This window comes from Aulonocara stuartgranti (assembly GCF_965226115.1).
Source record: "Aulonocara stuartgranti genome assembly, chromosome: 19".
NCBI lineage: Eukaryota > Metazoa > Chordata > Actinopteri > Cichliformes > Cichlidae > Aulonocara > Aulonocara stuartgranti.
In genome coordinates this window covers 2,916,826-2,942,172 of record NC_138955.1, presented here as the reverse complement: position 1 = coordinate 2,942,172, position 25,347 = coordinate 2,916,826, and the positions used below count along the sequence as shown (strand labels likewise).

The window sequence follows — 25,347 nt, the reverse complement described above, 5'->3', positions numbered from 1 at the left end:
CGTATAACTGAAGTAATCGTTTTCTGTGTGACTCTCTGGGAGTCTCCCACATCATTGTTTAAGAATTTTAGCCCACGTAGCAAGAGTACTCTTGCTGCAATTCTTGAAGGTTGCAGGCATTCATTCATACACAGCTCTCTTAACGTCCTGCCACAGCATTTCAGTCGAGTTGAGGTCTGGACTTTGACTGGATCACTGAGTCAACATCTTGATTCTTTCCTTTTTCAGCCATTCTGTTGTAGCTTTGCCCAAACCCGCAATGTTCTGTTTCATTACACATTGAAATTTGATCATTTGACTCATTTGCATACAAAGAGTTCACTTATGACTCAATGACCACAAGATCCCCAAAGTCCTTTGATATGATATGTTGTGTTTGGTTTTCACAAAACATGGCGTTGTGCATTGTGCACTTGGGTCTCATCTGTCTAAAGGGGCTCTTATGGTTTTCTCAGATGCAACTTTGAAAACTTTAGCCATGCTGTTTGATTGTACTGTCATGAACATTGTTTAACATGCAAACTGAGACTTTTAGAGTGGGTGGGGTGTGTGTGTGATCAGGTAAATGAAATAAATTTGTCTAGAGTTCCTCTTTTTAAAATTACTGTAAACAAAACCTTTAAGGCAAAAGAAGAATCTTTACATTTACAATTATTATAGTCAACCAGTAGCATCAGTTTAATAACCTGATAAGATGTGCATTATTAGAACGTGGTACTGATGTTTTTGTTTGACAGATGCAGTTACAGCAGTAATTTGTCAATTAAGTGATTACATTTACTCTGGTTGTCATAATTTGGAGATGTATGCACATTTAAAAGATCCAAGTTTGTGATGCAGGTGACGTCTTTATTATTATTGGTGAATTATGTTGTAGGAACAGAACAGAAAAAAACAAGCTTTAAACTGTCTGGGATTAAAACATCCACCAAATTAGTCATGTAGAAGCCACTTAAGAATGAACACATTACAGTGGCAAAACTATTTTTTGGTGGGGTCAATCACCCTCCCCATGAACAGCAGGCAGTTTGTGTTTTCATGGTATATGAAGAAGAAGAAGGGTCTGTTTATAGTGAAGGTCCTCGGCAGGGAGTATGGAATGATACCGATTGTTGTGGCAGCTGCTGCAGTTGTTCCTGTCTCATCCACATCAATCATGGCCTTGTGAAGCACCTACAATTTCACAGCAAGGTTAAAAGTGTTTTGCTGCACTATTTGGGGAACAGGCACATGTGTCTCTACATGATACCGAAAGTGACAACTAACCTCTGACAGCTTGAGCCCTTTGTCCTCACTGAGCTTTGTCAAATTGGACAAATTATTAAAGACACTGGTCATGCCCATATCCGGTAGGAGATTATGCAGGGAATACGACTGCTCCATGTTGAATTTGGGCATCTTGACTTCTAGTTTCCTGCAAACAAGACATGAGTTGACATGTTGAATAGACTGGCTCATCTGCTGCAGGCATTGTTTGATGGTCATTTAGAATTTTTACAGCTAAACAACAAAATATGCAGACACTTGGTTAAAGCGAGGCATTTTTCCGCATGTACATTTTTCTCAGTTTTGCGATCCAGCTCTGAAACCTCTCTGCAGTAATCTCATCATCCACCATAGTGTAGTCCATGTCTGGGTTGGGGAGCAGGATAAGCATGGAAACACCCTCTTGGTATGGCAGTTTCAGCACTTTGGCTCTCAGAGAAACATCTTCTGCAGTGTAGTACTTGTCTTCTTTAAACATCATAGGCACCTGCACAATATTATAATTATCGATGTAGAAGGGTGCATTTCGAGTCAAATTGGAGTTGAAAGGCATCTTCCAGGCTCCTGTGGAGCAGGTAATATTGTACGTTTAGTTATAAACAAAAAAGTTCAAAGGTGCAGACATGAATATTAGTATAATTAATAGCACATAAACCCAAAATCTAAAGTGTGCAAAAAAGATTTAATTTACCTTGAAAGAAAATTGCATTCATTAACAGGAGTTTGGTCTGTTCGTCCAAGGCTGAAATCATCTCTGTAATCTTGCCTCCAGTCTTGTCCCTAATGTACTCATTGATTACTCTGATACTCTCTGTTGTGTCCGCAAAATCAACAGTTTTGATATCTGCATTAAAAAACTTATTGATTTTGGTTTCAAACTCCCTCTCTATGATAAATTGGGGTTGGATAAACAAGGCCATGCTATGATCAAATTTCAGCGATCCGTTTTGCGTGACGTTCTCGTGAAGGAGTTGAAATAGTTTAGGGATAAGATCCGGCTGGTCGGCCCTCTCCAGCGCCTCCAGGTTTAGTACCTTCAGGATCTCCTTGTGTGTGACACCATCAGAAGCCATTAGAAGAGCCGCAAAACTAGTAGAGATACTCAGGGGGGAAAAAAAGATGTTCTTGTCGTTGTAACTGGATATCTTTCTGTAAAGGTTCATGGCAAAGTCCATATTTTTGAAGGAGAGATCTGAGATGGTGGCACTGTTAGGTTCAGCTTGGTGGATAGGAGTCAGAAAGCACAGGAGGGCCACAAAGAGAAAACAGGCCATCTTCATTGTGTTTAACATCAAAATCAGAACCTGGAAAGTTTTGGGTGCACACCCAGAAACGAGAAATAAAAAAAAGCACCACTGTACAGCAGCACAATCACTAAATCTACAAAAAAATATAAGATTACACCAACTGAATACTCATTTCTTCATTATAATTAGAAAACGCTCCGAAATTCAGTTTGTTTTTAAGTTTAACGAAATAACACACGTACCTTTCAGCTTGGCCCAGATTGTGCCTGAAATTTCTCTGTATTTTTTGGGGGGAACAAAGTGCAAGTGTGCTCTACATGTTACACATTAACCACAAAACATGTATTCAGAGGTGAATCCATAAGAATCAATCGATAAGTAAATGAGACACGAGAAGCATTGGGAGTGATTTTCACTTTAATCCTGGAATGAGAACCAATATATTAAATGAAAGAATGTGCTGTTCTAACATGAAGTATAACAAAAAATAATGAATTTAAGAACACAGTGAATAAAATAAGAATAAAAAAAAACCCCCAACTACCAACATTTTCTAATTTTTCACAAGTGCATTTAAAAAAAAAAAAAAAAAGTAGATCCAAAGGAAACAGAACGGTAACAAAATCTTGGAATCGTCTTAAAAATCATCCAGCACAATAAGCCAAACTTTGCATGACATCTAACATGTTAGTGAAGGCATCAAGACACATTTGCGCTGAATGGTCAGTTCGATGTTCTGAATGAATGTAAAGTGTTTTAATGCTGTAGTTTGGTGTAGTCACAAGGACAGATTCTCACTTTCAGGACTTTACGGTCCTGTAGAGAAAAATAAGTGAGAATAAGTCAAATCAACCACTTCCTCAAAGGGTAGGTGATGTGACACATTTTTGACATTTTCTTCATTTATTGAAATTGCTTCCCCCCCCCCCATTTTCAAGGTCATAATCAGCAAATAAATGAAACCAATGAATCTTTGATTTTCTAACGTGTACCCCCCCCCCCCAAAAAAAAAAGAAAAAAAAAGAAAACCCAAAACAAAACGAGGCTGGAAATGCCAGAATTTTGGCTTGTGTGATCATACACTGCTGGAACTATTCATGTTTACACAATGCTTCTTTGTTCCCCACTTATTCGGGACAAAAATAAGAAAAAACAATGCATCTGTGATAAGCAATTTAGATTCAGCAAAAAGTCCTACACATTTTTTTTCATCAATCTGATCAAAAAGGACAAGACACCCTTAAATTGTGTCTGTAAGCCTTGCCTAATCACCTATTCATTACGCCTACATGCATACTTATAAGTAATAAAGCCACGACATCCAAAATATGCAGCTCTCTAAATGCCTGGGGAGACCACCTGTAGACTGTCATGTATCGAGGTCGATGATGTAAAGAATAAATAACCCACAGATGTTAGTGGTAGTAAAGGTTTTAAGGAGGATCTTTTTTTCCGGTGATGTGCACGTTTCATTATATATATATATATATATATTTTTTTTTTTTGTTCTACACACTCAAGTCTACTATAAAAGGACTCACTGTCATTAGCCCCTTTTTAGAACACCTCTTCTTTCCAATGAATCTGATGACATCTAAATCAGACTCCATGCCTGATTGAGCATCCTGGTCACATTTCTGTATAAGATGCAATGGCAAACTTAATACGTCAGCTTTAGTATGATTTATGTGTAGCTTTCAGCACGCAGTCGCATTAATAGAAAGGCACACGCACGAGAATATAGCCGTGTGTGCCTCTCTTTAATCTTTCAAGTTTGCTCAGTTAACTAAAGAACACCATAAAGAGCAACAGGATGTATGTCTGCAATAAGGTTTAAGCATTTTTCCATAATGCATTTTTGCTACTCCCAATCTAGAAGTGTGATTTCTCTCAAGCCTGTCTGCAAGGGTGGGGGCAGCTCATCTTGAAGCACTATGCAGGACACACACACATACACAAATCCTGCTCTGTAGCTGAAGAACATATATTCAAGGATATGATGACACTTCACTAGAGTCAGTGCTGACAATATGCCAAATATCACGCGCATACTGCGTTTCTCTGTGTCTCTGTTGTGGTCATGTCTGAATGAAGCAGTGAGAAACATTAATGTGAAAGTGACCTTTCTCTGAATGACACAACAGCATCATTTTTAACATACTGATGAAGCCAGCAATATTATATATCCCATAGGTGAAAAGAGCTTTAAAAGCTTTTATCTATGGTCCAAAGCATTGGTCTCATATGGCTTTCATAGAATGCCTGTGTCAACATGTCATCATCACAAAATAACAAAACACACCCTTTCTGTGATATTCAGGGGTAGCCCGTTTTTCACACAAACAAACAAACAAACAAACAAACACACAAAAAAGCCAAAGCCAAAGCCAAAAAAAAAGCCAAAAAAAAGAATACAAAAGTGTATACAATAGAAAGAGAAGGCGCCATGGTTAAAAAGGCAATTGCAAACTTGGATTAACTGCATCATGAGTCTCGTCAATCTTTTCCCCATCTCAGTACTTCACTGAGCCGGATTAAGTGCTGCCTCTTCTTTATAGCCTTTATAGTCAGTGAACTAACCAGGGGTAAACTGTCAGCCTTCTGACTGTCCTCAGGTCCGCATGTGCAAAAGGTTAGAGGAGGGAGAAAAGCTAACCCTGTACCGGGTTGCCAATCCAGGCAGCTGGTAAACAATACAGGCAAACCTTCCACAACTTCACTGGCTGGGTTTTGGTTGTTGGTCCCCTTCAGAGCCAGCGTTTACTGAACCTAGTAAAAGCAAGTGGGCTTGTGTTACTAGATTCCATTAAATTGAGTAGAATATTAAATAAATCACAAAGTATGTATTATATTTACATTCAAAAAAAAGATTTGCTGACCTGAGCTTCCAGTTGGTTGAGTATCTTTTGGTTGAGGAATGTTTGTCTGAGTTTGTTGCTGCTGCCTGAACAGTAAACACAGTGGACTTATATCAAAATCCATGCAATACTTTCTCGGTATACTTTGAAAAGAAGGTGCGATATGCAGTTGTCATTGCAGGAGTGTTTTAGTTAAACTTACCGATCGAAGTAGGCTTGTCTTCTCTTCCTCAGTTCCTCAGCTGTAAGTGTCTCATTCTGGCCTTCTCTCTGTTCTCTTGCAGCACTTCCTGCTGCCTGGCTCCCTGATTTTACATTTCCCACTCCACACTCTGAAGACTTGTTGCTCATAACTGCTCCTGTAATATGGAAAAATAGATATCCATACTGCATATGCATGCATATTACTTAAAGCAATGTTAGTGCTAATCAGAATTTTTTATAGATAAAAATTAACTATCACTATAGAAATTTTACTTTACAGTGCTATTTTGTAGTCTCTTTTCTTGTAAACTACAATTACAACAATACAACATTTTTTAAACTTTTAGATGACCTATACTGTACCTTGCATACTGAGCTGTATGGCCCTGCGAAGATCAGCTTCTTCATCTTCCACATCTATGTCCTGTCTACTGAGTGCTAAAGCTCTCTTCAGTTCTTCATCTTCATCCACAACTTCATCCTCCACACCAAAGGCCATCTCTGATTGGCCCAGAGCAACTGACCTGCTGCTGTTAGAGAACAACTAAATCAGTTGTCAAAGGTAAGTCACAAGTTTCTTTTAAGCAGTACAAAACAAAATGTATGTGACTCCTTCATGAGCATCTCCTGGGTCCTCCATATCACACAGGCTACACATACATACCCTGAACTAGTCTGGGCCTCCTCTTCTCCAATCAGTCTGGGCCGCTGCTGCTGCTGGACCCTCATGATTCCAAGAATCTGCTCTGCTTCGCACTCGGGAAGGTTTCCTCGGATCACAAATATGGAATACCCTGCACAAATAAATTGCTGTAATCTTTTCTGTAGTGCAACATCTAAACAAGTGAATGAAAGTTGTTTTTTTCAATACCTTCTTGTTGTAACTGTGCAAGGAAAAGGGCTAGATAGGTGTCTGATATCAATTCTGGTCCAGTCAAAAGGGAATTCAAGTTAAACCACTGGAATGAAAATAGAATGAAAAACTTTAGTAAAGGAAGCTGCATTAATATCATTCATGAAAACATGTACCTCGTACCTGTTGTCCAAGTTTGCGTATAGTGAACCAGTGCTCCTTGTAGTTGCAAATGAAGGCTTTTTCATTTCTGAAACATTGAAGTCAAAATCAACTTAAAATGTACATACAAATTTGCTGTTACATAATATAATCCTAACTGAGAGCTTTACATTGGATTTATCATCAGGCTCTGGTACTCGCGGCTGTTGAAGAGGATTAGCTCCAAGCCCCACACTCGAAGAGCATTGCTAATTACCTACGAAAACCCAAAAAACAATCATAAAACAAAAAAAACAAAACAAAATGTAACTTACTTATTAAAAGAAATACGTTCTTATAAAGAGCGAATTTTTAAAACTCACTTGTATGGAAAAGAACCCACTGTCGTCCATGTTTCCTGATGGTTGCTATAAACATAGATTGAGTACAATAAGAAAAATGACGTAACTGTGCATAACATCCATAGATATGCTGATGAGGTATTTATTTTCCGCTCTGTCTCTAATCACCTGTAAGAAGGTCCTGTACTCCTCGCTGGCCATACCTCCCTCTGCCATCCTCATTCTCTCCTCTTCATCGAGCTGATGAGCAATTGAGGATAGATCCACAGGAGTGAAATACTCTCCTTGTAGCAGGTTGTTAAGACAGTGCTGGGCGCAAAGGGAGCCCTCTTGCTGCAAATTAAGAATCGGTATTGTTAAATGGTTTTGTTACTCACCCGGCAGTATGATTTTAAGGGGTCCGCAACAACTTTGGTAGCTTTATGAAGGTGAAATAATCGATTTCATAATTTGTTCTCGCATCAGTAACTGGAACCAACACAGAGCTAGCTAAACTACGTAAACAACAAACACAACTGATCTTATTGGTCCTCTGTAACAAAAGATTGCTATATTAAGTTAATCCTTTTGCTAAAAATGAGAAAAATAACACGACTGCGGAAGTAAAGACGCCTTCTGCGTTGATTCTACAAGCTGAATGGAAACTTTTCAACATCTCATATTAGCAAGTGAGTTAGCATTTTAGCTGTCTGGACAACAATACTGCTAAACATTACCCCATATATCGTAACAGCTACATAATCCTGGTAAACAAAGTGCAGTCACGAGTCCAGAACATTCCCGAATAAAGACGACCAACAGTGTGGCCATGAATACTTTGAGATATATATTTTTAACTTACTTTCTCGTGAAATATGGAATCCATGTTCAGCTTTCTGTCAAACGTTCAACTCTGACCTCCAGCCCCGCCGTGTACGGAGCAATCTCGACCGGCGCCGTCTAGTGGCTGGGCTCATACAGCACCAGCATCGGCGAAAGGTTCTGGTCGTAAGAACAGTCTCCTAGCGACACCTCCTCCTTTACGGCAAATGGAATATGGCGGAGAGTGAGGAAAACCTAGACGGACTAGAGCTCAGCAAGGTATGATTTTTTTTAAGTTGGCTAATATAACTGACAGTAGTGACCGAAGGGCTCGGACAGAACAGTGAAGTGTAGTGTGTTAATTCCTCTGAGCAATACGATTCGAACACTCAGTGAAAGGCTATAATACTTCCCAAGCTAGCACTTGCGGCTAGCTGTAGGCTAGCTGCCTAACTACCGTCAATAATGCAATGGTTAAGTGCAATATTTTTATTGCCCTGCGTCAGTGGTTCGATAGACTTGGCTGAGTAGACACCAACGACAGAGAAAACACGGCATGTGTCTTCCTCCGTCTGCTGCATCCTGTGATATCTTGGTAGTCGCTTTTGTCCATGAGTTGCCATGAGTTTACACACTTTGCAGCATCAACGCCCTGGCTGTCTTCAAACCTCGGGCTCTTGCTGCATTACGTCTATCATTAACATCGGCCATGTCGGTCAGTGTGAAAGAGAAACTGGGCTCAGCAGCAGCGATGGATTTGTTTCAGAAATGTTGTCTATCCAGTCTTATTATATCAACTCCAACAAATATGAAAACAATGTGATGCCTTGTGCAGTCTGAGTAACTACATTAAGAGTGTAGTACTGCAAAAGCACTGCACGCACCAGTACCATTGAATAATCATACTGAAGAACAGCTCACCAGATTACCGATGTCATATCCTTGTTCCTGTTGGTAAATAGGCTGTAGTCAACAGGATTTATGAAGGGCTTATCTATATCTATTTATCTATATCTAAATATGTATAAAGAGATCTCTTTTACACATTTGTAATTTAAATGATAATTTTACCTGGATGAATAAAAGATAAATAAAAGTTAATTGTAAAAAACTCGTTGCACTTTATTCCTTGTGACAGGAATATACTTTCTGACTCAGAATGACTTCATATAATTCATGAGATTTGTTTGACAGACTAAAGGCCAGCAAATCTTTTACAGCAGTTTAAATACCGGAAGGCATTTTTTGGCAGAATCCTTTCTGTCAATACATTATATGATATTCTGACGAAACTATTACAGTGCCCAGAAGAATGAATGTTATTGTTATATGGTTATAGAAAATCAGAGAAAGATTATGCCTATAAATTTAGATTATTCTATGCTTTATCAGTTTTTTTCCTTGTGTCAAAATAAATTTAGAATAATAAAGTGTAGGAAGGTGTAGTGAGTCAGTAACCATGAAAAGAGCAATATAATTGTGTACAGAATTATGTGTTTTATTAATATCAGTGTTTTTATTTATTTTTTCAGTTTTTAGCTTGAGTCTTTGTATGTATGTTGAAAAAAATCAATCTGTCCCCTATGAATGTTTGTTCTTGTGTAGTTGACAAGTAGTAGGCAAACAATCACATCACTGGAAGCACACAGCAGGAAAGCAATGCAAATAAAAAAGTAGAAGCAGTATGTTTAATGTCAATTTCAATATAATTTCAATATAAAGCTTATTTTAAATGCCTAAATGGTTGCACTCCCTGACTGCTGAATTACTTTTAAAACGAAAACTTGAGCTTTTGCTTTCACTGTCAACTGTAAAAAGAAGAAAAATTTGAGACTATTTTTCCACATATATAAAAAAGTTTAAGAAAGCTGACCAATTGACATCTCGCGTTAGTCCATTCATTTTAAATGAAGTCATCTGTCTGATATGGAAATTTGCACATTTCCAGTCTATTCCATCCTTCTGAAGTCTGGAATGATTAGTTAAACCACTGTAAATAATTCCTCTCAGGAACAGTTATGTTTAGTCCACTTCAGTTTGTCTTCAGAGTAATGATAATGCAACTGCTGTTGACAAACGGAAATATAATTCTACCCTTCATGTGAATTAAACAAACCGTTTTATCTCATGTGCAACTCGAACGGCTCCTTGTGGCGCTCTCCTGTTTGCATACGGTCTACTTTATGATTGGGCTGAAGGCCAAGCAGAAGAACAGATTAATCACACAGCACAAGGTTATTTATACTATGCTGTTTATTTAGATTTGTAGGCTAATGTAGAGTCTACAGTTGCATTACAAATCGAGGACTGAAAAAATTAGTCATCAATTACTAAATATGGATTAATCTAGATCTAACCTTTTTTTTTATTTTTTATTTTTATCGGCACTTAACATGGTGTGCACTTCTGCCTTCATGAAGAAGTCAGGATCCTCAGAAGAAAGATTTGTTTTTTTGGGCATAAATGTTTCCTTTTAGTAATGCATTATCTGCACATCGTTACTATGGCGAGTTCATGCAGATTTGTGTTAGAAGGTAGAAAGCAAGGATGTAAAGGTCTTCTCTTTTGTCTCACAGGAATGGCAGGAGGCAGCAGACAGCAGAGCAGCACTGCTCTCCTACTTGAAGGAGCAGGTGCCTCAGATCTTCTGCCTAAAAGACTCCAGCCCTCAGGAAGAGGAGGAGCTCATGCAGAGCCGTCTCCTGCACCCTCTGGAGTGTTTCCTTTTTGGAGAGGATCCTCAAGAGGGTTTGGAAAAGCTCAAGGAGGGGAGTACCTCGTCCCACCTCTGTGGACGTGTGTTTAAAGAGGGCGAAACGGTCTACTCCTGCAGGTCTGAACAGCTCTTCTAAATCCCTGTAATTACTAAGTTTCTACAGGAAAGCTGTGGTAAAATATTCAATTTTATGGGGTCTGAATTAAAATAGGCACTATAGATGTTTATATCAAAGTAAATGACTAAAAGCGAGAACACTTGGCAAGCAGCTTAGTTTATATCAAACTCATTTTACATTTTGGGTCACATAGAACTTTCTTTGATCTGAAATGGACCGGACCAAATAAAGACCCCCTTTTTATTGGTATAAAGAAGTTTAATTACACATTTAATCCCCAGATTATCATTATCATTAGTAAAAGCTATAAAACGAAGTTGTCCAGTGGGCCGGATTGGTTTGTTTGCCTGGCCGATTTTGGCCCCTGTGCCTTATGTTTGACACTCTTTAGTGTTAGACTTTTGTTTTTCTGCCAAGTAAAAAAATACATGTCTTCCACTTCTTGCAGGGATTGTGCGATAGATCCCACTTGTGTCCTGTGCATGGACTGCTTCCAGGATAGTGTTCACAAAAGCCATCGCTACAAGGTTGGTGTTAGTATAAATGTTTATATTTTTAATGGATTCCAGCAGTTTTTAGTGGACGGTGTCTGTACCAACCTTTGAATGAATGGAAGTCACTCATCCCTGGAGTTCTAATCTGTAACAGGACTCCCTCCCCCTTTTCTTACTACTGTTTCCATGCTTTGTCATTGTCAGTCACCACTCTTAAGTGATTCACTTCTCTGCACAGTGTGCACAGTGTGCAATCCTATTTCTATCTATACCCTTTCTAAATTATAGGATATCGTCTTTGATCTTTGTCATATATGTTGGAACCTCAGTGTTGCATAACTAAAGGACATGTTTAAAGAAATTGCAATTGCGTGTGTCTGTTAATCACATGCACTCATCACTGATATGCTTTGTTTCCCAGATGCATGCATCATCAGGCGGGGGGTTCTGTGATTGTGGAGATGTAGAAGCCTGGAAGATTGGCCCTTATTGCTCCAAACATGACCCAGGGGCAGCCAATGCCATGGTAACGGTGAGTTGCGTAATACAGCAGAAAGAAGGAAGTGGAGGAGGGGTGGGTGTACTTGTCCCATTCTGTGTCAGTGACCCCAGAATGCTTATTTTCCCATCTTAGTGCTGGTTGCTGCTCTCTTGGTGGTAGGTTTGACTCTGTGAATTAAAAAGAAAAAAAAGTTACCGGGAAAATCATCTAAAATATAAATTTAAGAGATGTTAAATTGAAACTAGTGGAAAACAGCAGTGGGTGAGTCTAGTTAAGAGCAGCCTTTAATTCTGCACAACTGTTTGGAGATTTATTCAGTTCACAGCGTCTCCTACAAAAGGCTGCTGATTTTGCTGGCAGCTGTTGTTTGTCAGGCCTTTCTTTGCTGATCACAGCGTTTGTGCTTACCGTCATGCTCAGGGGCTTTGAGTAGACATACTGTTTGACAGCACTGCGCTTTTTCTTTCTTCCGTAAACAGCAGGTGCTTCTCCTCGCAGAAACGCGCATCCCTGGCCTCGATCTGGCTGGGTGCTTTGTGCTCTTTACATCAGATCTGAACCTGTGCTCAACAAATCACATTACCATAGCAGCACATCTGCTTTGGACATGAAAACCTTGTGTTCTTTTCCATCCAGATCTCTTGTTGGTTAGATTACAGTAGATTCTAGTTTTTGCTCTCACACAGTGATGTAACGTCAAGATAAACTCACTGTATCGTTTGTTTGGTTAGCGTATTAGACATTGGACATTTGGAGGAAATGCTGTGCTGCTATGTGAAATGTTTGTCCTCAGGGGATTTGATATTAATGTTACCAGACCAGCTGCTTGCTTGGCTTTAATTAAGACAAATATTTAGACCATACCCAGTAAGACACAGGAAATGAGGAATTAATAATGGTTATTCCATGTCATGTTCACTTTTGTTTGTGTGAAGTTATTGTTTGTTTTTGTTCTCTGCCACTGTCAGTGTTGACCTGTAAAATGATGCATTTTTACTATAGTTACACATCTCTGCAATGTGCCAAATTTTTCTAATTGTTTAAATTAAGATGTGAATTTTTGAATCCTCCGTTATGCTTTTTCATTTTGGGTAGGATGATTGCGTGCTGGACCTGGAGTTATACGGACGTGCCGAGAAGCTGTTCCGGATATTGCTGCACTATGTCACAGATTTTTTGGTGTGGGAGGAGAACTTTGAGCTGCCAGCTGAACTTCAGCCTCGGTACAACCTGTCAAGTTTCCAAAATATAATCTGAACTTCAAAGACTCTGCTTAAGTTTGACAGAGTATTTCTTCATCCATACAGGATTAAAGACAATACATATTACTGTGTTCTCTACAACGATGAGCATCACTCGTACGACCATGTGATCTACACCCTGCAGCGGTCGGTTAACTGTGATCTAGCTGAAGCACAGACACACACAACGCTCATTGATAAAGAGGTATTTCTTTAGGTTGTTTACCTGAAAGGTTTAATTTAAATGACTGTGAATTTAAATGGAGGCACTTGATATAATTATTGTCAACTGTTGGACGCAGGGTCGGCGGGCAGTAAAGAGAGGAAGCCTTACCTCCTGCCAGCAAGCGCAAGAACGTATCAGGGTAAACACGATCCCACTGCTAAGCTTGGGAATATGTTATCGCTTTTCAGTTTTGCATTTCATAAATATTTTCTCTGTTGTTTTGCAGGCAAACTCAGTGCAAATTTCCCAGCAGCCACTGCGTGTGGAGATCCTTCACTCAGTAGTAATGGCTCATCAAACTTTTGCTCTGCACCTCGGCTCCTGGTTGCAGAAAATAATAAGTTACTCAGGTAATCTACATCACACAAACTTGTTAGCGTTACTTTTTAAATGTGTCTTTTTAGTCAGAATATGTACACCCGACGCCTGATTTATGCCTCGGTGGGAAATCTACGCTGTAACGTACATACACCTCCCAAGAACCTGCAACTCTTACGATTGTCCTGTTCAGCACAGTCAATTCCTCCAGTGCATTTCCAGCTACTTTTGTGCTGCGTTTTTTGAATTCATCAGTGAGAGAATAGCAATCATCTCCTCAGTTTAAGGGTAAATAGTCATAGCATCAGATATAATAATCATAGCATCATATATAAGGTTTCACAAATGTAACCACCTTCCTGGAATTAGAATGCTGAAATGATCAGAATGGACGATCAGAGTTAGGGAATGTACAGAGAAGTGGAAAAACTAGAACACTGACCACAACAAAGAGCGGGGACCCAGGAGGAAAAACATCCCAGCATTTAATTTTTATTTATTTATTTCTATTTGCTGGCTCTGTACATAAAACACCGGGGACATGACTACACAGTAATTAACATGCATTGTACCAGGACAAGCATAAATGTCGGCAACAGTGGAGACCACTCACGTACATTATGTCCTAGATCTGCAAAGATTGCTCGCAGATGTCTAAATAGGTCTTTTTCAACATGGCCATTTTGGCTTGTCATAGCAGGGTAACACACAAGTGTCACAGATAAATTAATTACAGTCTGTTTACTGTGTCACAGCCAGTGCAGTGGGTGCACATGAAAAACACACGTGGCCTGGCCAGTTTAACGGGAACAGGGCCATGATTCATGTTATCAGAAACAGCTGTGTTTACCCTGTGCTGACACATGAAAACTGCCTGTTGTACATGTACAGCTGTATGACTGGTAATCTGTTTTGTGCAGTGGGTTTCAGGCAAGCCTTCTGTCAGGTGGCGCTACAGCCAGACGTGGACAGAGATCGACCTTGCCTCATTAGCAGACTCATGTTGCATGATGCCAGGATGTTCAAAGGTAAGCAGGCCTCAGCCCACACTAATTAATGGACTTTAGGAGGTGTTCTTATTAAAAAAAGAAAAAATATTAAACAGGTTATTCATCAACAATGCCTTTTAAGTGTTATGCCACTGTATTTGTTGTGCTGTCATATATTCCATTCAAGCTCCTGCAGCCTCTCACACTTACCAGTCACTTACAGATGATGCTATTTATGGTTTAATTTGCAGACAGTAGTGTAGAGCTTGAGCCTGAGCCTCACTATGATTCTGTTGAACACATTTTTTTTCTTATTTCCTCCAGGAGCTCGCAAGATAGTGCACGAGCTGATTTTCTGCAGCATGCTAATGGATACTGAATGCAAGAGGCTTTTTGCGATTGAGTTTACAAAGGTAAGTAAAACATTTTAAAATGTAAACTGTTTTGCATTTTTTTTCCCATTCCACTAATATGTTCCTCATCATTGTCTCTTCAGCACTATAAGCAGCTGCAGAAGGACTTCATCAGTGATGACCATGAGAGGAATATATCCATCACAGCTCTGTCTGTTCAGATCTTCACTGTTCCCACACTAGTGAGTGTTGTTTCAATGCCAGAAGTCATATGATACTGCATGTAAATATAGTACACATCCTTTTTAAACACACCAATTAAATATTCACGTTTCCGGTGAAAAAAAAAAAGTGAACCTTTAGTAACCTTTGTTTAGCAGGAATGATTTCAAGGATTAACACTGGCAAACATCCATATGTGTGTGATATATGCTGAAAATGGCTCTCTGCAGGTTGTTCTAAAGTATCTGTTTTCATTCAGTTTCATTTATATAGCGCCAAATCAAACAACAGGCATCTCAAGCACCTTTATATTGTACTGTTCAGACCCAACAATGTTACAGAGAAACCCCAACAGTCAGACAACTCGTGATGGTTCAGTGTGAGGGGAGGAAGAGAGAAAGAAGAGGGAGATGGGTTAGAGACACACAAATTGGATTTAGGTCTGGCTCTAAATCCAAATTGTGGTCGACTTATCAGATGTAACCACAGTAGTCCCTACTCTAGCCATTAAATCAGATATGAATCTCCTGTTCCAACACATCCCAAAGATTGAGGTCTGGAGACTGAGGAGGCCATTTAAGTTTGGTGAAGTTGGACAAATCAGTTTGATATGTGCCCTTACATGCACTTTTCCATTTCTGTATCTTGTCATAGTGGTTTAAGTGTTGGATGCCATGTATGTATGTGTAATTAAAATATTGAACAGTATGTGTTGTAACCCTTAACCTATATTCCATGCTTTCTTTTACATTTGTGTTCTTCCAATAGGCCAGACAGCTGATCGAAGAGTGCAATGTGATTAAGGTGATAGTTGATACCGTCATGGAACTGCTTCGCGAACATCTAGATGATAACAATCGCTTCGTCTTCCTGGGCTACAACTCAGACAAGTTTTCACGCATCCAAGTCATCTTCCACGACCTCAGGTGATTAAAGAAGGCAACACCTTGTTCTTTATACCTTGCTGTTTATGGCCTTTTATGTAAGATGTCACTAATCTTTGCCACACAGGTATATTCTGATCAGTAAACCCTCAATATGGACCGAAGAGCTTCGGGGGCAGTTCTTGAAGGGGTTCAGAGTCTTTCTTGGTCTTCTTAAATGCATGCAGGTACAAATGGTCCTCACACTGTGTCATTTTGTAAATATATGCAATGTCTGTCTTTAAATATGTATCATGTAATATTGGTAGTGTTACATTACTTTAAGACAACTAGACACTCTGGATATTTAATGAATCCTTCGCTTTCTACACCAGGGTATGGAGGAGGTGAAGCGACAGCTTGGCCAACACATTGCTGTGGAGCCAGAATGGGAAGCTGGCTTTACTTTGCAGATTCAGCTCCGCCATATTCTTGCTATGTTTCAGGACTGGTGTTCCTCTGATGTGAGTTTTCTTGAAGCATAACTGTGATATCTTTAAATTTTTAATCTGCTTATGTGGAGGAGAGCGAACGTTGTACTCACTTATTGCCTTTGTCTTCCCTCTTAGGATGAGATTTTGCTGCTTGCATTTAAGGAGTGCCACACAGTTCTGAAGCAGTGCAATAACCAGCCCTTCCACAGGGACGCCACTGATTACTATATGTGCAAACACATCCTCCATGCCCGTCCATATAAAGTCTCACGGGAGCCTGTCAGCATACATCTGCCCATCTCCAGACTATTGGCTGGTAGGAGAAGTAGTATTTAAGACTTGCAGTGATTTTTTTTTTTGTATGCTGTGGACTTACTCATGTGTACATTGTGATTCATAGGCTTGTATGTACTCCTGTGTGGAACTGGCGCAATTGAGCGCCTGGAAAATCCTGTAAGTGACATGAGAAAATGTGATGATTTGTAGTCTTAGTGACAGCTGATAGGTGAGGTACTGCTGCTCCTCATGCGTTGTTTGTTAGAGATCGAAGTCTTTCTGTCATTACAGGCAACCTATGATTTCACAGAGCTGGCAGAGCATCCTCTGCGCTGCTTTGTGCTGGCTGCACAGGTCTCGGCTGAAATGTGGCGGAGAAATGGGCTTTCGCTGGTGAGCCAGGTACACTAGAGCCTTTGGACGCACAGTGCTTTTTTATTTTCTGTTGTCTTTCTTCTCCACCTAATAAATACTTTCACATAAACAGGTGTACTACTACCAGGATGTAAAGTGCAGGGACGAGATGTACGATAAGGATATAGTCATGCTTCAGGTTGGTGTCAGTCGGGCATTAACACTTCTTTAATGCCAGTTTTTAATGTTTTAAATGCAAACGGCGTGATGATGTCATACGTCCCTCATCATTTCTATTACAGATAGCTGCTTCCAAAATGGACCCCAACCACTTCCTCATTCTGGTCTTGTTGAGATTTGAGCTCTTTGATTATTTTAATAGAAGTTGTTCAAGCAAAGACCAGGCAAGCTCCACATGAATAATCATCCAGTAAAAAAACGTCGTGCCACCAAATGTGTTAATGAAACGCAGCTTCTTTTACAGGACGAGTTGACGCAGTGGAACCGTTTAACAGAAGAGATGCTCTACCTGCTGATCGCCATCATTGGTAAACTGTCAAAAGTCTCCTGATCAAATTGAGATATTTCTTAATTCAGTTAAAAAACCTAAAAAAGTATCTGAACAGTGCTGTCTCTTCAGGTGAGCGCTATGTCCCCGGGATCAGTCAGTTGACCAAAGAGGATGTGACAATGAGGGAGGTTATCCACCTGCTGTGCATTGAGCCCATGGCTCATAGTAGCCTGGTCAAAGCCCTGCCAGAGAACGTATGCTTCAAAAAGCTTCATTTCTGAATTATATGTTTCATTTTGTGGTGTTTAGTTGGGAGGATAAATGACAAAGGTGATGTTTTTTCTTTCTAGGAAAGCCATGAAACAGGCTTGGAGACAGTTATCACCAAAGTTGCCACTTTTAAGTATGTAAACCCCCAGAAAACAGATTGAGTTTTGCCTTAATAGTAAATTTCACGAGTTCGTAATCTCTGTGTTCGGTTTTTGCTTTTAGAAAACCAGGAGTGTCGGGACATGGGTTATACGAAGTGAAAAAAGAACATCTAGTAGAGTTCAACCCATTCTTCTACCATTACTCAAGATCCCAGCATAGCAAGGTAGACCAGCGCCTTCAATTAAATTGACAGTGTCTGTTGACTATATTTGGTTAATTGGTTATATTACACTTCTTTCAGGCAGAAGAGTCTCAGAAGAAAAGGAGAGCTCAGGAGGGCAATGATAAAGGTGACTGACCCTCCACTCTGTCACCAAAAGTCTCTGGAGATTGGTTGGTAATTTCATCGGCTCTAATAACATTGCCCCCGCTTGTGTCTGTGCTCAGCTCTTCGTCCGCCGGTGCCCCCAGCCTTTTGTTCAGACTTTTCTTATATAGTGCAACTCCTCTGCTGTGACATAATGGTCCACATCCTGAGAAACGTCCTGCAGAGAGCTGCAGAAGACCGGCCAACACACTGGACGGAAGCCATGATCCAGAGGGTACAAATTACATTTTCCCTCCCGAGATCTACCCTATTTCTCAATACAAATGTAGCAACAAAATTAACTCCTTTATCACACAGGCGCTGCACCTGATTGGCCAGGCATTGCTAGAAGAGAAATCACAGCTTGAGGATGTCACTGCGGAGGAAGTGACCTTTGATTTCAGCCTAAAGGCTCGTTGTGAGTGGAAAAATGAGCTTTGTTGTCTCTTTGAAATCGTGTAATTACTTTTTGAGAAGTAAAATCCCTGTTCCTCTTTTTCAGTAATGGGTGCAGAACATGGCAAGTCAGTGTTCCTCTTGTTGTCCAAGATTAAGACTTTGCCTTCTCTGGAAGCGCAAAAAGACATGATTAAATGGGTTCTACAGGTAGGCTATTCACTTACTATTCATTAAAGATATTGTTACATAATGTTAAATCAGTAGTTATCATGTTTCAGGACAGGACAGGACAGTTTTATAATTTTATAACACTGTTTTTCTTCTAGATGTTTGAGGTTGTCAAGTGCCTTAGAGAGAACTCCAGTCCAACAGTGTCCATGAGCATGGAAACAGCCAAGCCAGAAGAGGTAAACTAAAACTTAAGTGACTTAAAATATATCTTTGAGTTAAATCATTCTGACTTCTGGTTTTGTTGATCCAGAGTGCTCAGGACAAAGAAAAAGCAGAGCGGAAAAGGAAGGCAGAGGCGGCTAAGCTCCACCGACAGAAGATAATGGCCCAGATGTCAGCAATGCAAAAGAACTTTATTGAGTCAAATAAGATGCTGTATGACAACATGCCTGAAAGTGGAACACAGGGAGAAACTGTAGCGTCCACTGGGGAGTGAGTACAGCCTTTCCATAACACCTCGTAGTTGTATTTCAATGACTTAAAAGTGAGGGTTTAAACGAAATAATTTTCACCTAATGTAGTTTGATTTATTTCTCCAGCTGTGCCACGGAGCAGAGGGAGCTATGCGTAGCTGTTGGGCCTCACCGAGGGTCCACTCCGGCTGACAGGGAGGTACTGACCTGCATTCTTTGCCAGGAGGAGCAGGAGGTGATGGCTCAGGCTCCAGCCATGGGACTCGCTGCTTGTGTCCAGAGGTCCACAGTGCTGACACAGTGCAGAGGAAAGATACCAAGCAGCAGAGCAGATGGTCAGGCTCCATTCACTGATCATACTATTTTACTTTGTGAGATTCAGATTTAACTTATACGTTGTCTTGTGGTTATCACTTAAAGGGCCGGGAACATCATATCCCCTCTTTATGTCTCCGGATCTGGCTGTGGGGACCCACACTGGCAGCTGCGGACATGTCATGCATGCCACATGTTGGCAAAAGTAAGTCACTAGGGAACAAATTTGACTAATTTTGCCTCTTAACTAAAGTTCGGTGTAACTCACGTACAGGTGTCATTTCCTCTTTTTTAACAGATACTATGAGGCAGTCCAAAATACAACCAGGAACCGGCTCCATGCTGAATTGATCATTGATCTGGAGAATGGAGAGTACTTGTGCCCCTTGTGCAAGTCTCTGTGCAATACTGTGGTACCTCTGATCCCATTAGAACCCCTCACATTTGACTAGTAAGCCCATCCTCTTACTCCCAGCCAGTCTGCAGTGCTTTGATTATCTGTGCAAATGTAAAGAAGTCATTTGCATGTTTGTTTTCTGTGTGTAGTGAAAACGCAGCGATAATTGGAGAGCATTTGACGCTGCCTCGTTGGATCCAGATCCTCTCTGCTAGGATTAAAGGACTCCAGTCAATCGCTCAGGATAATGGTAAGAATAGAACCCAGAATACAGTTATCGCACACTATACTGGTTTGTAGTGTCACACATGTAAAACCGATCCACCAATGAACAAAAGTCCACATTTCGATGTGTAACACCTGCCATATTCACATGTGAGTAAGATGTTGATATGCTCTTAGTGTGTTGATGTGAACCAGAGTAATAGGAAAAATTGGCTTTATTTGGTGAGGAGTTGAATGCTTGCAGGAAAACAGCTGCAGAAGGTGTTTTAATTTGCACACAGTCTGGATTTTACTAGAAGCCACTACGGAGTAGTCTTGGCTTGCATACGTTTTTCTTGTTATTCGTGAACCTCTAATAACACACCACACAGTGCAACCGATGATTGTTCTCTCCTGCTTTTTTTCTTGCAGACCGTAACACAGAAGGCAGTAGTAGTAATGGTAGCACTGGGCTGTGTGGCGAGGGCCAACCAGACTTTAGATCTATTCTGAGCTATGGAGTGCAAGAATCGTGAGTGCACCTCTCTCTGCCTTTATTACCTCTGCCAAGGAGGTTTTGCTTTTGGTAGCTTTTGTGTGCATGCAAGTGCGTCACTCTTTCTGTCTGTAAACACTTAGCTCAAATCAATTCTTATAAAGCTGTTAAAAATCCATTAAAATTTGGCTTCTATTCACCAATATGACATATGACCTTTGACCTGTCCTCCAAGGTGAATAGATTGATCCATACAAATTATGTCAAGTATATGTCAAATGGGTTTGAACAGTATAAGTAACAGAAACGTGCACTTTGCACATAAAGTAAAGTTTAAAATGGTGCGCTTGTTATTTTCTTTTCTAAATTTTGTGCTGTTTGTTGTTTCTAGGAGAAAGTTTTCAGACAGCATTACAGAGATGCTGGTTGTGTGCGCCACCACAGTCCACAGGGTTGGACTGAAGACTGCGCCCAATGAGCTGTGCCCCCGTGTTTCCATTATGGCCTGGAACACATGTGCCTTCACTATTCAGGCCATAGGTACTGCATCTGTTGGCTTTTGTCACTCCTTTCCTTTGCATGTATTCATGTGCGCAGGTCTTAAAATTGCAAATCTTCACAGAAAACATACTGGAGCAGGAGGGCAAGCCGCTATTTGGGTCCTTACAGAACAGACAGGTACTCAGTAGTGAACAATTGATGTAGTTCTTTTAGTGTAGGGGGTTTCTGTGAAAGTTGTGTGAAATGCTTCTCTTTTAGCTTGCAGGCATGAAGGCCATTGTTCAGTTTTCAGCAACGCAGGGACTTAAGAGCTCTCAGGCAGTCATCCAAAGGCACTTCACTGATATGTTGGGAGGTATGTGGTCATCAGAGAAACTTCAGGCTGGTTAGACTTGTGACTGTGTAGTTTAACTGTCCTTTCTCTCTTCTCAGTCTTGTTACCAGTCATGAGCAGAAAGAACACACCTTCTCTTCTAGAGGTGGACTTGTTCCATCTTCTGGTAGGTGTCTCTGAAAGAAACTGCTCTTACATATTAGTCTGAGCAAATGCTTCATGCTAATACATTAGATTAATACAATAAATGTATTATGTTAAGTGCAATAAAAACAGATTCCAATTGAAAATGAACATGAACTCCAGAAGATGTAAGACTGTAAAGAGGAAACATGATGGTGGAGATTTTATTTTCTGTTGATTGAGAAACTATAGACAACCCTCTGAATTTTTACTAAAATTGAAGAGATTATGTCTTTAAGAAACAGGTGTGTGATGGTTTTATAACGCTTGGATGTTTTGTCAGGTTGGATTGGTGCTATCGATACCCTCGCTTTATCAAGAGGAGACTGTAGACTTACAGCCATCTGCTGTCAGCGCTGCATACAATCACCTGCATATCTTGCATTTGGTGACCATGGCTCATGTGCTGCAGATCCTCTTGTCTTCTGCAGGTACAAAATCACAGACCCCCGCCCCCAAAATAATGTGATCTAATAACACCACTGTTAGCTACCACTTAGGGAGCTAGCCAGTAGTAAGAGATAATTGGAGTGATTATGATGATTAAATAATTGGTTTGTTTGTGCAGACGTCCCTGCAGCAGGGGATGGACAGGAGACGAAGGAGGAGAGAGCAGCAGCAGAGTTGTACTCTGCAGTGTCACAACACACGGGAAGGTGAGTGTTTTTCAAACACCTGCTTAAAGCACATTAGCATGATTGTATTTTTCCATACATATTTTTTATGGACATCAAAAAAAGAAAAAACTTTGACAGCCACTAAACTTAAGCAAAAACGAATCTCCTTTCTTAATGCTAATTTATAATTTAAATGTCTGCTATTAGTCACAAAAATGCATTTGTGGCAGGTGTCAGGAGGTTTTGATGTATTGGACAGTAAGACCGTCAGAGTTGGATAAATATTTTTAACTCATAATTTGACAAGAATGGCTATTACCTGTTTATAATGGGAACAAATACTTAGTTTCAGCCTTTTTCATGGTGAATTCTCAGATATTTGACAGCTTATTTTGTGGTTTTCTCATCAGGCTCCTTCCAGATGTTTCTGGCAGCTCTTTAGTAGAAAGAGTGAAGACAGGAATTGCACCATTCTTGCGTTGTGCTGCTCTCTTTTTCAATTGCCTTACAGGAGTACCTCCTCCAGAGGAGCTTTTTAGCATTTCTGGTAGGTTTCAGTGTAGTAGTGTCAGAATTTTATTGCATTTTGGAATTCAGAAGAGGAAGTTTTGTGCATTCATGCTGACATTTTATGTCTTGTGCAGTTGATTCTCAAGAACAGATGGAGGCACTATGCAGTTACCTGGCACTACCCTCCAATGTGTTTCAGCTTTTCCACGATCACAGAGAAACTGTTAGTCCACTGCTTCAGAGGTCGGAGAAAACACTATTGCATCTTACACTAGTTCCCAGTGAAGTCAGTAGTTTTGTAACTTATTATTTCTTGTTATTTCTTAGGTGGTGTGGGAGCCCAGTTGTAACCAAAGCCCTGAAAGGCAAAATCCAGACAGTCAGGTAGACTTTGGGTCTTTTATTATTTCAACATAGATTTTAGTTTTATTGAAACCCTACAGTTGGCCAATAAACTCACTCTTTCAACAGATACCCCAGGAAAAGGAATCGATTGATTGAACTTCCTGAAGATTACAGTACTCTCCTCAATCAAGCCAGCTATTTCAAGTAAGTAAGGAGTCCTCTCATTTGACATCTTCTAGTTCTCTTCTGTCCATCCTTTCTCACTCGTCTGCATCATGTCCTCAGGTGTCCAAAATCCACCGATGATGAGAGGAAGCATCCGACTTTATGTCTCTTTTGTGGGGCTATGCTGTGCTCTCAGAGCTCCTGTTGTCTCAGTCAGCTGGAAGGGGAGGACGTGGGGGCTTGCACTGCCCACGCTGCGACCTGTGGAGCAGGAGTGGGGATGTTCCTCAGGTTAATCAGTCACACGGCACATTTTACATTAGTAGAATTGTATTTCAAGCCCAGAATTAGTTTGTCTTTTGGGTTTACTTTTTTTTTTTCTAACTGAATCACATTTTGTTTAATGATAACAGGATAAGAGAGTGTGAAATTGTGCTGATGGCCAGTCGGACTCGAGGGAGCACGTATCCCGCTCCGTACTTGGATGATTATGGGGAGACTGATCCTCATCTTGGGTAAGAACCTATTCAGTTTATTTGTAGTATTACTTCTGTATTTTTAGACTTAAACTCTACTATATAATACAGACTGGAGGATGTACTCAAGGTCAGCTGTTTGGCTTTGTCAGACAATTTTTACAGCTTGTGCCATCTATGAAAAGGTAGATGGATGATGTTGCTCGTAGGGGCAATGTACAGCAATACTGTGGCTAATGTAATTGAAACTTTGGTGTCACTTGTAGACTTGAATGTTGAAGCTAAAACTGTTGCCATTGTAGACTACAAAAATGCATTTATTTGAGCTTTGTTGCAGATCTCAAATTCATAATTATGTGCTGATCAAAATTTGATCGCACAGTGATAGCACATTCTCACAGTAGACCCCGATGAGCAACTTGCAGTTCAAGCCCAACACCTGGGCAGCTTTAACCTATAATACTACCTTCATGCACTTTCAGATTTGCATAAGCATTAAGTTTTTTTTATGACATAAAGAAGTGGTTTACACAGCTACGAAGTATGACTACATTTTTTTTGTCATACCAGTGAAATACTGGGTTTGAGAAACCCTTGAATGCATTTGTTTCTCTGTGTTTTAGACGGGGTAATCCGTTGCACCTTTGCCCAGAGCGTTACAGGAAGCTAAACCAGCTGTGGCAGCAGCACTGCATTCTGGAAGAAATCGCCCGCAGCCTGGAGGTGGTCAACGTTATGTTTGCTTTTGAGTGGCAGATGTTGTGATGACTGCTCCAGCTGTGTGACCGGCCGATACCGAGCACGGCCCCTGTGCTCCCAAGACACATGCACGCACACGACACACACAAGCAATCAACCCAAACCCTTCTGTAATCAGAAAAGCCTGTTTCATCATAAATGAGTCACCTTTGGAATCCAGAGAGAGTGGGGGGGGGCAGTCAAAATGGATAGAGGGTGATTGTTGTTGATTAATCCCAAGTCGCCTTGTTTCAGTTTGATTGTCTGCTGTGAGGATGAGTTTCTCCCAGAGTAATGTTATTTGCAAAGAAGCTCATTCAAATAAAGAAGAGCATCAGACACACACTAACACGTTTCTGTTATCACTTCATGTGTTTTTTTTCTTAATGATGCTGTGAATTTTCTGCGTTCTCTCTCTTTGTGTTAGAACTTATGATTTGTGATAAGTTATAATTGTTCAAAGATGCGGTTTCCAAGCACATTCATGTGGAAAACTTTAGCCTTTTTCGGAGATCCTATCCATTTTTGCCTTTGACCCTTTATTATGTAGAATTCCTCAAATAATTAAACCTTAACCTACTGACACCTTTACTTATAAATAGACACATGTATAATGGGCAAAACGTATATAGAATAAACATCATTTTCAAGATTGCTTCAAACAGATTGAGTATTCTCAGAAAAGTATACGGGAATCTGTCTCAGTGACTTCCTCATATCCTGTCCTTAGATGCACCAGTTTTCTGAATTTCAGCCATTCTTATAGTTACATAACTCTCACATCTGTGCTTACTTACCTTCAGAATTGTGAAATTAATTATATAGAGGGAATTCAAATACAATATGATATTGCAAGATTGCTTTTAGAAAAAAAG

At 40.2% G+C, this 25,347-nt stretch overlaps 3 protein-coding genes across 4 annotated transcripts; 1 reads left to right on the top strand and 2 right to left on the bottom strand.

Annotated features, from left to right (window-relative positions):
* Nucleotides 1–841: 841 nt before the first annotated feature.
* Nucleotides 842–4,739, bottom strand: serpina10b (serpin peptidase inhibitor, clade A (alpha-1 antiproteinase, antitrypsin), member 10b). The gene is made up of 5 exons (XM_082517306.1): nt 2,756–4,739; nt 1,958–2,570; nt 1,557–1,830; nt 1,267–1,414; nt 842–1,173 (listed from the first exon to the last, which is right to left on the bottom strand). Exons 2-5 carry the CDS (start codon nt 2,556–2,558, stop codon nt 982–984), a joined length of 1,215 nt encoding a protein of 404 aa, XP_082373432.1. The 5' UTR covers nt 2,559–2,570; nt 2,756–4,739; the 3' UTR covers nt 842–981.
* A 121-nt stretch (nt 4,740–4,860) lies between these two features.
* Nucleotides 4,861–7,880, bottom strand: atxn3 (ataxin 3). 2 transcript variants are annotated; one of them, XM_082517308.1, is made up of 11 exons: nt 7,773–7,880; nt 7,100–7,264; nt 6,953–6,997; nt 6,761–6,846; nt 6,612–6,678; nt 6,447–6,534; nt 6,240–6,369; nt 5,939–6,105; nt 5,574–5,730; nt 5,393–5,457; nt 4,861–5,282 (listed from the first exon to the last, which is right to left on the bottom strand). In XM_082517308.1, the coding sequence occupies exons 1-11, from the start codon at nt 7,794–7,796 to the stop codon at nt 5,230–5,232; spliced, it is 1,047 nt and encodes a 348-aa protein (XP_082373434.1). In that variant the 5' UTR covers nt 7,797–7,880; the 3' UTR covers nt 4,861–5,229. The 2 variants fall into 2 exon arrangements, with proteins under 2 accessions (XP_082373434.1, XP_082373435.1); XM_082517309.1 differs by having other exon boundaries at nt 5,939–6,102.
* A 7-nt stretch (nt 7,881–7,887) lies between these two features.
* On the top strand, nt 7,888–24,821 carry ubr1 (ubiquitin protein ligase E3 component n-recognin 1). The gene is made up of 47 exons (XM_082517304.1): nt 7,888–8,011; nt 10,309–10,565; nt 11,015–11,093; nt 11,482–11,592; nt 12,658–12,785; nt 12,870–13,008; nt 13,106–13,168; nt 13,256–13,379; nt 14,268–14,375; nt 14,661–14,749; nt 14,833–14,931; nt 15,680–15,837; nt 15,923–16,022; nt 16,170–16,298; nt 16,404–16,584; nt 16,669–16,721; nt 16,836–16,946; nt 17,032–17,097; nt 17,201–17,302; nt 17,383–17,446; nt 17,539–17,663; nt 17,760–17,812; nt 17,902–18,004; nt 18,083–18,131; nt 18,229–18,383; nt 18,467–18,566; nt 18,651–18,754; nt 18,874–18,954; nt 19,029–19,210; nt 19,318–19,526; nt 19,612–19,711; nt 19,805–19,957; nt 20,053–20,153; nt 20,540–20,639; nt 20,995–21,143; nt 21,226–21,281; nt 21,363–21,459; nt 21,537–21,604; nt 21,905–22,052; nt 22,190–22,277; nt 22,649–22,785; nt 22,883–22,991; nt 23,076–23,132; nt 23,220–23,297; nt 23,379–23,549; nt 23,672–23,773; nt 24,358–24,821. The coding sequence occupies exons 1-47, from the start codon at nt 7,967–7,969 to the stop codon at nt 24,497–24,499; spliced, it is 5,223 nt and encodes a 1,740-aa protein (XP_082373430.1). The 5' UTR covers nt 7,888–7,966; the 3' UTR covers nt 24,500–24,821.
* Nucleotides 24,822–25,347: the final 526 nt, after the last annotated feature.